Raw genomic sequence first — 15173 nt, 5'->3', positions numbered from 1 at the left:
TAACATATTTCCATTGCACAGATAGAGATTTTTTTAGTTTTTTAGATTATTAAAATAAAATAATCTAAAAATAAAAAAAAGAATCTGTTCACTGAATGGTTGTTTTGTGACATTCACTGTTAAAATACAGTGTGCTTTCACAGTAATGACGTAGAAGAACCTTTTTTTCCCCCAAAGAACATTTCGATGATGAAAAGGATCTTGAAAATACAGGAAAAATATGAATTGATTAATAATTCGAACAATATCTATAAGAAAATGTTACTCTTGAAATATTTAGAGTAGATGAATTTTACAGTCAAACCATGTTTATGATATTATTATGAAATATTATATATAAAACATTTAAAAAATACATTTAATATTTTGCCAGACATATTTAGAAACATGATGTATGTTATGTTTATATTATTAAAATGTCCTTCACACTAAGAAAAATAAAAGGTTATTTTAAGAACTGTTCACTGAACGGTTCTTTGGGGCAAAATGGTTCTTCTATGGCATTCACTCTTAAAAATAAAGGTTCCAAAGGAGTGTTTTGACAGCAATGCCACAGAAGAACCTGTCAGTGATCAACTTTTTAAAGAAAGAAAGTCTAAAGAAAATGTACATTTTTAAAAATCAGTGTTGCTGCAAAAACCTTTGGAACCTTAGAACCTTTATTTTAAAAAGTGAAATTTGATCATTTTTAAAGTTATGCTTAAATCTCATCTCCTTGATCGATTTGCGGTCAATGAAGGGTTTTTGTATTTATCTATTGAGATCATTACCAGTCGATTTAGATGTCCCCGCATTTTTAGGTCATCTACAACGTCATATCATAGCAGTTTTATTCCTCATATCTTCTGGCCTTTATTAATTTAATCATTATCGACACTAGACCTTCCATCTCTTTTCAAGCAGATGGACATGAATGCATGGCCTTGATGCTCATGCACTCCTCCAGCTGTCTAACAGCGCCCACACACACTCACAGTCACCTCCTCTGGAGAGCAGCCAGTCCCATAATGCCAGTTGGTGTGGCATCATACAGCAGAAAATCAGCCTTGCGTCTTCAAGAGCCACCGTTGATGCTGATGCTGAAGTTCAGACGGCAATAAATCATATTTAAATGTGCTGGAGGCTGATGTGGATATATTTAGCCACACACACACACACACACCTCGTTTACAGTGATTTTGCAGTGTGGAAAGCAAAAACGTGCCTTTTTTAGCGCGATCCATTATAAATGACTTTCAGTAGTGTAACCTGTGTAGTCAGGTTGATATTCTTGAGAAGTTACCACATTTTATAGGTTTCCAGCCAAAGATTTATTTATTTATGCCAGTGGACAGTTATCAGCTTGATCTTCACCAATGAAATACATATTTTGCTGTAAGTCTATGACGGTGCATTTCTTATCTTCACAGCACAATCCCATATGCCTCATGAATCCCTTCATTTAATGTTACCATTAAACTCCTCACCGTATTTGTGTTAAAGCAGCAGCAGCCGATCTCTATGCCACTGATTTCCCCTGCGATGAGAACAGCATCATGTTAATTATTTCAACCATCTGCTGCAGCCCATGATGGAGGCGCCCTCCACCTCACACAGATTTGTACCTGTCAGTCAAATTGTGGGACCAACACGAGGCGCCGTTGCGGCGAGAATAAGATCCAATGCATGCCAAGGTCCTGAGGGATCGAGCTGTGGTGTGAAATGAATCTGGAGATCACAGTTTAACTGGACTCTCTGAATTTACGCTCAAAGAAGCCTCAACATCTGGCTATTTTTGGAGTGTTTTGGCATGGGAAATGTCGAGAGCAGAACTTTAGGAATTTCTGCTGCTTGTTTTAACTAAATGAGATGTTTCATGATACATTTTTATGTAAGTGTGTATCTTGAAACTTCACAGGATTATTTTAATTTATTGTTAATACCAACAGATGTTTCTGTTGTTGGATGTTATTAAGGAACTGGCTTTTGTTAGTTTCAAAGGGATTTAGAAAAATAAAATCAGGATGGAAAATATCTTGAAGATAAAGGGGGGAAAATACAGGATCTTATGAATTTCAATAAATAAATAAAAATAAAATCAATAAAAAAAAAGAAGAAGAAAATCACTTCCTGGAGGATGATTTCATTGATAAACTGGATTTTGTGAGTTTTAAGGGATTCAAGAAAGAAAGAAAGAAAGAACTTTCTGCTGTTGTTTTCTCCCCCAGCAAAAATGTTTGACAGTGTGACTTATGTTAATCAACCAGTCAAGTAGGTTGATAACTTCATAATTATATAATCTGAATTTTCAGTCTAGAAACTTTATTGGTCAGTCTTTAAATGGAGGAAATTCAGTTCAATAATGCATTGCTACCAAATGCAACTATATTTGATGACATGCATGCAGCAGTGGCTCTGTGTGCTTTGAATTTGGAATGAACAACACCTTAGCAATCATTATTATACAGCATATTATTAAACATTATTTTACAGCCACATTTGTTATCTGACCTGGTGTACCTGGATTCATTTAATCTGCCCCTGAAACAAAATACAAGGCTAAATTAAGAAAGAGCAGCGTTTCCAGATCATTGTGACTGATTTTGTGGTGCATTTATACACAGCGTCCTCCTGCAGTTATATCCCCTGCAGCAAAACAATTTGATTCAATTATTGATTGGTTAAAACAGCCTTTATTTCTTTGCAAATGTGCGTACAGCTTTTCGAAGAAATGAAACACGTTTCCAAATGTAAGACAGTGCAGAAAGGACAGGGTGGCCCTGCATTTAACTTAATTAATTTGGAGGTGCTCGTTAATACAAACCACATGCGCCGCCGATGACCTGCCACAGGAGCTCAAGGAGGGTCGGAGAAGTCATACTCAGCCCTATTCAGAATTACACAAAACAACAGACTGTGACACCTGTGGCCTTCAAATGAAACTGCTGAAAAAAAGGTGAGCACACTACAGAAATATAAGCATATATGCAGCATATTACTCTTATTTACAAAAGGTGCAGAGTTCAAGGAAACAGCTGTGAATCGACTGAGAATATAATGTGCTTTATAACTTGGAATTTAATAGCTTTTTACAGAAGTGTCAGAATGGCTGTAGATCCAGACTGAGAGCTTTCAGTTTGCTGGAAGTCTAATTCTATCATGCACAAAGTCAGTGTCTTAGGAATTCTGAAAAACCACCATGTTTAAGGAAGGAAAAAATTATAATATTTTCATGAAACATAATTTTATCTTTATCTACAAATGTTGGTTTATTTTAGGACTGATAAATAAAATTATAATTTTTTTATTACAACGGGAAACAGGAAATAAGCTTAAAAGATTAGATGAGAAAATGTATAATTGGTGAGCTGGTGAAAGCAGAAGCAAACTGAACAGAGGCAGATAAAGGTTTCCTCAAGGTGCAGCTCCGATGACTAGTTAACCCCTTGAAATTATGCCGTAGTTTCAGACTCGATTCCAAAGTCCTGGAATTGGGTTACAAGATAATTTCACAGGCCACTTGCTTGTCTTACTTGGCAGTTCAACTGGCTAATTGAAGAAGGCGATTTCCGGGCCCTGAAACTGTTAAAGAAAGGATACTTCCAATTTGAGTTAAGGGATTTTCTGTGACGTGGAAGTTGCAGGATTTTTGAATATATATGAACGTATTTTTCATCAAAAACATGCTGAAAGTAGCACAGTGAAAGTCTTGAGTTAGTTGAAGATCCCTTTTTTTAAGTAAAACATTTTTTTTTTCATTTGTGTTTGTTTTCAGGTGATTTCTGAAAAAGTCCTTTGTTTAAAAAAAAAAAAAAAAAGAAATCCCCACCCAGTAATCATAAAAGACTGGAAAAATCATGGAAATTCATTTGAGCCATTTAACATTTGTTCTTTGTTCTCTGCTCTTTATATTAAACAAAATGTTTTTATGGCTTTATTAATTTACTGCTTTGGAGTTTTTTCTTGTGTTCAACAAATAAAACTGAACTGCACCATATCAATAACATTTTAAAATTAATTGACAAAATTAATTACAAAATTCACAAATAGACAGAAAAAAAGAGCTATGAAAGTTAATTTTGAAGATTCCCCTAGATCAGATATGAGGGTGTTTTACTGATGCACAGAAACTACATATGAATCTACATGTCAATCAGTGTTCAGAATTAAAATAATTATGTATGTATACTGTCAAAATTTCATTGTTTCTCTATATTATTTTTAGACACCAAATTAAAAAACGATTAATTAACATGTTATATTTAAAAATATATATTATATTTGTATATTTGTCAAACTATTTTTTTTATTTAAAAAATGAATTACAAATATTTTGTAATTTAATTCACAAAAAAAAAAAATTCAACCAAACTTTTTTTTTTTTTTTTTTAAGTTTATGAAAATTCCAATAAATATACAGTAAACAGACAAAGTCACGACAACATGAGCAAAAATGCACGCGGTAGTCAGCGGAAAACACATACATTATTTATGATATACATTAAATACTCAGTTATATTTCAAGTAATGCTTAAACGTTGTAGTTTCAACGGATGTCTTTAAAGGCGTTATTATCTAACTTCAACTACACCTGTTCCAAATCCCCGCCCTCCAAAGAATGACAGCCAACCAAAAAGAACATATATAATGATTGGCAAGTAATTTAGGTTTTTGATTGGCTAAAAAAACCGGGGGCAGTTCTTCTCACTATGGGAGTTCTGAGGACACTTATTTTGGTAATAGCTATCTGTTAACGCTTTATACTCGATAGCTAAATAAAGACAGTACATAACTAAGTCTGTTTTATTAGGGATTTCCATCCATCAAACCTATGACTCACTGAATAAGGCTTGCTGCCAAAACGTTTGATTGTTGTTTGCTCTGTTGCAAAATTAAAATAAATTGTGATAAGTGATAAGAAGATTAGGCGAGTGGGGATCCCTTACTAGACACCATCTATCAAACCTTTTAAATAACTTTTATGCAAAAAAGAATCAACACACTGGCAGTTTAGCGCTTTTTGGAACAATAATACGCATGAACGGTGAATTTTAACAGCATTATATGTGAGGGATTGTGTTTGTACGGCGCCCGCGGTGGATCAAACTTCATGTTCGAACAAAAGCGCGAAACGCCTTCCCCTCCGCCTTCAGTCCGAGCGGACGGCAGCTCCGCGCGCGCGCGCACCCACACACAAGCACACACACTCGTGCGCACGCACGCACTGAGCGAAGGGGACGCGTGTGTGAAAGACAGAGCCTGTGAATAATTCTCAATCCTTCTGCGACCCGTTCGGCTTTTGGATGATCCATAATAACCTCTCATAATAATCTAGAATAATAATTAATAATCAATAATCATCCGGATCAACATGTCCCGCAGAAAGCAGAGCAACCCCCGGCAAATCAAACGTAAGTTCCTCTGTTATTATTATTATTATTTGTTTCAAAGCCACGCGGAGTAAAGTTGGACGAAAGAGAGATGGAGATAACGTTAGATCAGTTTATTATGACAACTGCTAGTAGCAGCAGGTGCAGATCTTCTTCTTTCAGTCTTTCTTTCAGTAAATCTATTTGATGATTCGGTGTTTTTATATTTGGCGAGGCTTATTTTTCGCGTGGTACGGTCAGTGTAACATTTTAAAGAGTTGTTTGTTATGCTTCATTTTGAATTAACTTATAACCCGTGCATATTCTAGTTTTGTTGTGTCTTTGCTTATATGTAATATTTATGCACGTGCTTATTTAATTCGTAAAGTTTCATATAGTGTCAATCACAGAGACTGAATAAAGTAGTTGTTTTCGATTTGAAGATGTTACGCTGTTTCTTGCAAAGCCTCGGGTCTGTTTCCAGTCAGTCCTTTTTGTTGAGGCAATGTGTGGATTTTTTTCAAAATAGTGATATTTGAAATCTTGTTTGATATGTTTTACATTTTTCTTTGTTTTTATTCTTTATATATATTTTTATTAGATTTAGATTTATTAGATTAGATTTATTATAGGCTATCAGACAGAATAAGGTAAATAAATAATTAAATGCAACTGTTTTTGTGCTTTTGTAATAGTTATGCATGTGTTTGTTTAGTGCTGGAAGTTTTATATTCTGTAGTGAGAATCTCATGACCTCATTTTTATTTTTAATTTTTTTGTTGTTTTAGATTTGAAGATGTCCAGCTGATTCTTTAAAAAAAGGTGTAAATAATGTTTTGAGTCGGTTCAGTCTTTTTGTTTTTGACAATTTGAAGATGTTTCCCATGATTAACAGGCAATAAATTGGTTATGACATTTCAATGTCATGTTTTGATTCAACATTTTTGGCAAGCTGTATAAAATGATGAAAGCTGAATTGTCATTCAGTTTTTAGGTCACTGTAGTTTTGCATCTAACGTTTCTCTTAAAGGTTTTCACAATCTGTTTAGAGTCAGCTGTGGATATCAAAATGAATAAATAAATTGCCCATAATCCCCAATGTAAGCTAATAAAGACTGAAATATCGTTTCTGTATTTATGATGATGCAATTAGAAAAAAAAGAATGAATTAATTAATTGCCTTTTTACTCAATATCGAAATGTGTTGTTGCATTCTGTAAATGCATTCTTCCAAAAAGTATTTCTGTGCTCTAAAATAAATTTCATATTTAATAAATTTGACACGTCTAGAATATTCTGAAGAGCTCTACAGAGTTAAATAAATAATGTGTTTCATAAAATATACAGCATCAGTAGCTTGAGCATTTTTTTTAGGCCCTATTTTTAGGACAGTGTTATGAGCTAGTACATGAATATTTTCAGCACGTCACGAAGTGAAAAGTTCAGACAATAAGATTGCAGTTCTGTCTTTTGGATAATTAAATAGGCTGGCTATTGTTGCATTCATCTTTCGTGAATGAAAGAGCCGAGGTGCGATCTCTGATCAGGGCCTTTAGAAGTGTGTGTGTGTGTGTGTGTGTTTGGACCGCAGAAAGGAAGGACGAAGAATCTTGGTCCTCTTTTGTGAAATGTTTTTCTCTTTTTTTTAGGAACAGGTTAAACTGAGCCAAGGAGATGGGGACAAGCGAGATAAACTAGCTACACAATTCTAAAAGCCTTGTCTTTATCGCCGCTCGATATTTGTATGTTGGAAAGGAAACATTTCTGTTGTGTGTATGAATTTGAGACCGTATGTGCTTCTTTTGAGCTCATGTACATATATTTTAGGATTCAAGTTAAATTTAACTGTTTTAAAAATATATATTCCTTTGAAAATGGCTTATTTTGACCGTCCTGTCACTTGGGTGACACATTGATTTGTATTCTTTGAGACTTTTCAGCAAATATTGTTTGACTGCATTAGTATACAGTACAGTAAATACAAATAGGTTTGAAGGCTTTCAGACAGTGCAAAGCAATCTTTGCATATTTTGTTTGATGTGGTACTTTCTGTTATCGCATTCGCCAAGCATGACAGCTTTTGAAAACCCGAAATGAGCTTGAGTCATTAAACTGTTGACCGAGGCGTTTGCATGCAAATCGATCTGCGTCGATTTCCTTCAGAAATGCATCCGAGATGTCCAGGAACTGAGGTCTGAGTTATCTAACAGCTCTCACAGCTCATTCATAATATCAGGGTATTGTCTCTGGTTCCAAAAGGTCATGCGGAGCCCATAGTTCCTCTCTCCGGCACTTCAGGAAGAGGAAGAGAAAGGAAAAGGCCGTCTGATCCAGTGCACAGAGAGACAGAGTCATTCTAAAGGACAAAAAAGGTTGTCGGGCACTGTAACCCCCCCCCCCCCCCCACCCCCCACCCCACACCACCACCACCGACGCCATACATTGGTCGGTTATCTAAAATTGAGATTTATGCAGTATTTTAATATTTTGCTTATTCTCTCCCCTTGGGTGCTCTCTGAGCAATGATAAAAAGGCTGTGCTGAAAAAGCACCATTAATTTGCAGCGATGCCTGTGAGATAGGGCCAGATAATGGGAAAGATAAGGCAGGGAGATATACCATCAGAGCTGCGATTATTACCATTAAAATTCCAACCCAGCAATCTGCAGCCGGCTGATAATTCCCTCTCCGTTTCCACCACTTTGGATGATAAGGCAAAAAATAGTCATCCACTGCTCCTTGATTAGGCTGCCTGGATATCCTGATAATACTGTGATAAATTATGTATTTCTCCTCCTTGTTTTTTTGGCCCTGAAACGTTACATCTGATTCCATTTTTTATTAATATTTATTTTGCGTTGGTTTTGGTCCCCGCCCCCACCGGCGATTTGAAGACCCCTCTCGCCCTTTCCTCTTTCAGTTCTTCTCATCGTAATAAGGGTTTGATAGAGAGGTTATGGAGGTGAGATGTTTTCTATGGGAGCTCATATCTGTGTTATCAGCTCATCTCCACGAGCGGCTGCTCGGCGCTGTTGTTTTTAGCCCTTATCACCTCATGCCAATATGCCAATAAATTGGTCCGATTGTTAACCGGGCCGAGCCGGGGCCAGTGAAAATTTATGACAGGAAGAGATGAAAATATTGCTGATGTGTTTGGGATGAAGCATGATTAGCTTGTCTCAGTCTGTACTGAGGAATGCCTGGTGGCGCTTTAATACGCAGGACAGATACACAGGTTGAAGAATGGAAAAGCATGCCCTGTGGTGTAATTTGTCTGTAAAACAGCCCACCGTGTTGCACGTGTGAGCTTGGAGAGCAGGCTGGTTGATGGGTAAGGACTCTCTCCATCTGTTTACACTCGCTGCAGGTCTGTACGCTTCAAAACGTCACTTTGCTTTTGTGAGATGATAAACTGTACCGCGTTTCTGCTCTTTTTCAAAAGCTAGCTGCCTTGTTGTCTTCTGCCTACATAGGTATCATCATTAAAACATTTAGGCTACATTTAACTCACACTCTTTCACTTTTAAAACTGAAGCATCATGGTGGAATTTGTGTTCAGATTCTGTGAACAGTAAAGCCCGCCTTCTTTAAATTGATTGGTCATCTCTGACCTTGGCCAAATTGTTGTCCCTGATTTTTCAAAGTTCTTGATGCTGCTCTGCTGCATTTCCACTCTGTTTGGATGACTAAAAGTAAAATTTTTAGACTAGTCTTCTTCAGCGAACTCACAGTGCTCATCAATGTCAAAATGATTGAGATGGCTAATCAAATAAAAGAAAATGGGCTGTACTGCTAGCACCATGCTCTGCAAAGAAATGGAATGGAAGTCATTTTAGAAACAGTTGATTTCAGTACAGTTTGGATTTAGCATGTTTCTAAAATTTGTATATGATTTATACATAGTATAATAGTATATTTTTAATTTGATTATACTTGTAGTACTTACTTTTGATCAATATTTCTTTCATTGATCTTGTTGCTGTGCATTCTGGGATAGCCTTATCCCATATAAGGGACCCAAGGGGCGATCACACTGACAGCAGTTTGTAGCCACCTAAAATCATTCATTTTAAACAACCATTGGGAATGTCACTTTATGCAAATGAGTAGTAGTAACATGCTGTTAAGGCAGGATGTTCACTAGATAAACTAATTCTAACCACCAGGGGTTCAACAACACAGTCAAGTGCAGTTTTGTTTCAAACATCAAAATTTTCAGCTGACAGTTGACAAAGGAAACACTGACTGACTGACTGAAATAGCTACTTTTAAAGTGTCTTTTTTAAGATCCAGAATCAATCCAAATGATGATTACACTCAAAACTGTGCTGAAGATCTCGGGTGGAGGTTTGTTTTTGCTCTATGTGAATGTATGTGTGTAATGGACTGTGAGTATGACTTCATATTAAGTGTGTTATCGTCTTGGCCCCGCCCAGCAGATGATGATGTCATATGAGAGCTCCACCAGACCTGTCAGGTGACATGTCTATCTCTGGACGGGGTTTATCACAGCAACTTATAGTGGTGCAGTGAGAGTGTTTGCTGACTTGGCTGCCAACATGTCAGTGTGTGTGTGTGTGTGTTCATGGATATGTTTATGTTGGAGATGAAACAGGATGGTGTGTGTGATTTGAATTCAGTGGTTCACCAGTCAGTTGATTTACTGTATTATGTTCTATTTTTGAGCCTTCTTATTCGATCAAATTATTGAATGTATATGGAGCTTACATTTTTGTGTCTGTGGTCTGTTCATTGTGTTTCATTATTAGGGAAATTTTTGCCACTGTAAGACTGTGTTTGTGTCAGCTGAACTATTGTCTAAACCAAATCAAGCATCCAATGGTTTTGGAGGAGGACGTTGTTGTGGTAATAATGAAACTCCTCTGAGAAGACTTTCTCTACTTGAGACCTTTTTTTGGTAAATTCCTCTGATGAAAGTGTGCAGTTTTTTGTGTTCCTCATAGATCTGTCTCATGACGGAATGCCTGCTGGATGCCAACTTTACTTTTTCGACATCTGTTGGCTGCCAATAACAGCTTGCATTGTTTTGCCTTGTCTAAGCTGATGGAGCCATTTGACTCCACAAATTTACAGAAAGCAAATGCACCGATGTATAGACAGTATTTTTAATCTCTTGCTTTTATCAAGTACACAAATGCAAATGCTTGGCCAATGTATGTGTTACATGCGCTGGGTTGCGTTTTAAATACTCTCTTGCCTTACTATGGCTCCACCAAAACTCAATACTAAATCAGATAAGTTCAAATGTCTGTGGCATGACACTGGATGTGATATTCATAAAACTAGCTGTAAATATTGACTTTAACTAGCTAGTGGCTGATGTGAAACACTGCAATTTTTTGCACATTAAAAAAAAAATACATTATTTAAAATTGTCAATATTGACAGAAAAAAAAGTCAAGCTTAAAAAAGTTTTTTTTTGTAACACATGGAATCTCTCTTTTTGAATCTTTGTGTTATATATATATATATATATATAATATACACATTTTAAATAGTATATTATGATATCCAGTACACATGGAACTGCTGATATATCCTTCATTTATTATATTTATTGTGTGTTTTTCATGTTCTCAACTAGATGTTTACTGTAAATAAATAAAAAAGCACGCAATTTTGATGACAAAATTACCAGAATAAACTGATGCATTTCTGAATGCAGAATGATCTATATAAAAAAGAAATAGTTAATCTGAAAGAAAGTTGTCTGGAAAAGAACAGTAAACATTAATGTTTGCTTTAGTGCCTCCTTTGCGTTTATTTCATGTTGAAAATGCAATGCAACTTGAGTTGCAATATGAAAAAAAATCAGACCCATTTTAGTTTTTTAACTAAAGTTTTTTGCATTTGTGTTTTTGTACTTGCAAGGACTATATTTCAGGTATTGTTATTGCTGGTTACCAGAGAAATGAACTGATTAGGAATGTTGTGTTTTTAAGCATCACTGTTGTAATTCCATTGAGTGAGTGTGTATGTAGAGTGTCCACTTACATTTCCTGGGAAGAAAATACAGATGTGCATGAAGCGTTTGCACATCCATCATTGGAGAGGAGGAATGCTGTCATTTTCTGTCTCTCTGATCCATCCTTTCTCCCAAACATTCCCCTTTTCCAGTCCTCTCCTGCTGTCAGTTTGTCTGTCTTGTTTCTCTCACTGTGTTGGAAAACAGTCTGTGATGCATCAGGGTTAGTGGTTTCAAAAGGTGGAGGTCATTTCCTGCCAAAGTTTCCTCTTTATTTTCCTTTTTCCTGAATTCCTCACAGATGATTCCTGATGGCAGTTTCCCCTTTTTTCTGCTCTGATATTCCCACAGAAAGAAACACTGTAAACAATATTTTCATCTCAAAAGAGGAACTCATCAATTTATGGTTGTCCCTTCAGATTCACATTAGTTTAAACTCTGAATGCATTCATTTTCACAAGCCTGTTGTTAATCTTTCAGTAATTTCCTTGCGGTTGATGAAAGGAATAGTTTACCCATAAATGAAGATTGTGTCATTATTTACCCTCTCTAATTAAAAATTAAATTATAAATAAAAAAAATATATTAAATTGATCAGAAGTTATAGTAAAGACTTTTATTGTTACAGAAAAACTTCAAATCATTGCTGTTCTTTTGAGCTTTCTGTTCATCACAGAATCCTCAATAAAATGTATCCCAGTTTCCACAAAAATATAAAGTTTTCAGTTTTGATAATAATCAGAAATGCTTCTTGAGCAGCAAATCAGCATCTTAGAATGATTTCTGAAGGATCATGTGACACTGAAGATGCTGAAAATTCAGCTTTGTATCACAGGAATAAATTACATTTTAAAATGAATAAAAATAGAAAACATTTATTTTAAATTTTAATAATATTTCATAATATTACTGTTTTTACATTATTTTTGATCAAATAAATACAGCCCTGGTAAGCATTTTTCAAAAATACATTTACAATCTTAGTAACCTTAAGCTTTACCTAGTAGAGTGGTATATATAATCTGAACGACTCATTTTAGTTATTTTGACCACTTTCATAGTACTTTTTGATTGGTTTCTCATTTCACCATGTGTTCACCATCAGGGTGAGCAAAAGATTTTTTGGGTGAACTGTCCCTTTAAGTCAACTTTTTCCTTTGACTCTGTCTTGAAGGACCTAACAAGATCACATCTCAGAAATTGTACTTGACTAATCTGTGTCGTCTGTTGTTTAGTTTATCCAGCTGTGATATCAGTGATCAGTCTATCGAGCTCCAGGTAACAGTTGACTTTCAGCCTTAGAATTAATAGCCTTGTGTCTTGCTTATACAGATCAATATTGGTATTAATTAATCAGCTCTATCGGTCACGCGATCTGGTTCTATTTGTTGTTACATCAGCGCAATATCAATAGGGAAAGTGTACTCCCTGATCGCCATGGCAACTTCATCGCTCAGGTCAAAGAAAGTTTATCTTATCTTGCTGCTGAGAGTGGCAAACTGCTTCGAAATCTAGTTTAGACTCTCAGATCATCGATTGGGCCCTTTCTGCTCTGTCTGTCTCCTTACTTTCTCTGGCCTGCATTCAGATCAAGACAGAAATGGAAGGTTGGATCATCAGTATTTAAAGTCTGATACTGAGAATTAAAATGACTTTTACATCTCAGATGATTCTTCAGGACACCAATGAGATTAAATAGCAGGGTATAACATATGTGACCCTGGAGCACAAAACCAGTCTCAAGTCACTGGGGTATATTTTTAGCAAAAGCTAATAAACATTTTATGGGTCAAAATGATCGAATTTTCTTTTATGCCATAAATCATGATGATATTAAGTAAAGATCATGTTCCATGAAGATGTTTTTGTAAATTTCCTACCTTAAATATATCAAAACTTAATTTTTGATTCTAGATTTTCAAATAGTTAGTTAGTATCTCAGCCAAATATTGTCTGATTCCTATAAACCATACATCAATGGAAAGCTTATTTATTCAGCTTTCACATGATGTATAAATCTCAATTTCAGAAAATTGACACTTTAGGGTTTGTGATCCTGGGTCATATATTTTAAATGTTCATGTATTTTTATATTCTTTATAAAAGAATTACAGATGCATTTTACTAAATTAGAATGTCGTGGAAAAGTTAATTTAGAGTTGATTAGCTGATTGGCATGTCACCATATTCTAATTTGTTGAGATTGAACTGGTGAATTGGTGGGTTTTTGTCAAATGTGAGCCAAAATCATCACAATTAAAGGAACCAAAGACTTAAACTACTTTAATCTGTGTGCATTTAATTTATTTAATACACAAGTTTTTTCACAATTTTTTTTTTTTTCACAAATTGAGTTGAATTACTGAAATAAATGAACTTTTCCACGACAATCTAATTTATTGAGATGCACCTGTATATTCTTTTCACAATCAGAGCAGTATTTGTCTGGCATGAAAACAGATGAATTAGAATGACAGTGTTAAATGTACAGCATGAAATGTGCATGAAATAGAACTAATAATACTTAAATAACATGATGAATAATGAAGTAAAGATAGTTGTTAATGTAGTTTTGTTAGTTACTCCTTACATTAGTGCAGCCCGTCTGCAGCGTTCAACAACTTCTCTCTCTGTCTCTCCAACTTGTTCTCCCAGAGGTCCCAGTTGTAGCCCAGTTTGCAGTTTGGTTCCAGCATGGTTATATACCTCATCAGGCTCAGAATAGCCCCCGGGGAGCCCAACACACAGACCTTTGCACCCCCCCCCCCCCCCCACTCCTGCCTAGGGGACACAATCGCTTCATTTACCATTCTCTGTTTGGCCCCTGCCAAATGAGAAACAGAGAGAAAAAGTGAAGGGGCCACATCATGAATTCACTCATTTCACTCACACGTCTCCTTAACCTTGGCTCCGAACATCACCAGCGTGAGATACAGCTCAATTAAGTGTTTCACGGGTTAGACCGCCAAAATTTTATCAGCGGAAATCTTAGCATGTAATGAATATGGATATTGACTTGTGTAAAGAGTGTGTGTGTGTGTGTGTGTGTGTGTGTGTGTGTGTGTGTGTGAGAGCGAGAGAGACAAGTAGATGAACACAAACACACACTCCAGTGCTTCTCAGAATGGATGAGACTTTAACCAGTATTGGTGTTAGAAACAGATTCAGGAGTTGTTTTTTTCTGAGCTCATGAGAGTTCTCAGTTGTTTTATTGAAATATAAGCTTATATCTATAAAATGTATTTTATACTTCTCCATTTTGTTGAATTGAAGTTTCAAAATGATCTGAGACGAGAGATATGGAGAGATATTTTGACTTTTAATTGCAGATCTGATGTCTTGAGAAATCTGAGCACAGTGTGACACACTTTCTTATTTGCTGTTAATGTTACTGGTGTCTTTAGAGGAACAACTGAGATGATCTTGTTTGTTTGTTTTTACTTGTTTTTCCATTTACCTATTTGTTTACTGATTACTTTCTGATTATGTTGATCTCTAATGAATGTATGTTTGTTTTATGCATTATTTATTAGTCATTTACCTACTTATTTTCTGATTACCGTATTTTCCGGACTATAAGTCACACTTTTTTTCATAGTTTGGCTGGTCCTGCGACTTATAGTCAGGTGCGACTTATTTATCAAAATTAATTTGACATGAACCAAGAGAAATTAACTAACAGAAAACATTAACGTCTACAGCAGCGAGAGGGCGCTCTATGCTGCCAGAGATGCTGCACAGTGCTTCTGTAGTCAACACTGAGCAGCATATAGCGCCCTCTAGCGGCTGTAGACGGTAATGTTTTCTCTTGGTTCTTGTGTCTAAATAAATGCGACTTAT

At 35.7% G+C, this 15173-nt stretch overlaps 1 protein-coding gene across 2 annotated transcripts in view; it reads left to right on the top strand.

Moving 5' to 3' along the window:
• Positions 1 to 5144: 5144 nt before the first annotated feature.
• LOC132103358 (zinc finger protein ZFPM2-like) overlaps positions 5145 to 15173 on the top strand; it is a 149042-nt gene continuing 139013 nt past the window's right edge. For both annotated transcript variants that reach the window (XM_059508405.1, XM_059508403.1), the window contains exon 1: positions 5145 to 5390. In XM_059508405.1, coding sequence (XP_059364388.1) covers positions 5351 to 5390 — 40 coding nt within the window. In that variant the 5' untranslated portion in view covers positions 5145 to 5350. The remainder of the gene's footprint in view (positions 5391 to 15173) is intronic.

The sequence above is a fragment of the Carassius carassius genome, chromosome 24 (assembly GCF_963082965.1).
Source record: "Carassius carassius chromosome 24, fCarCar2.1, whole genome shotgun sequence".
Lineage (NCBI taxonomy): Eukaryota > Metazoa > Chordata > Actinopteri > Cypriniformes > Cyprinidae > Carassius > Carassius carassius.
This window is presented reverse-complemented; position numbering and strand designations above follow the sequence as displayed.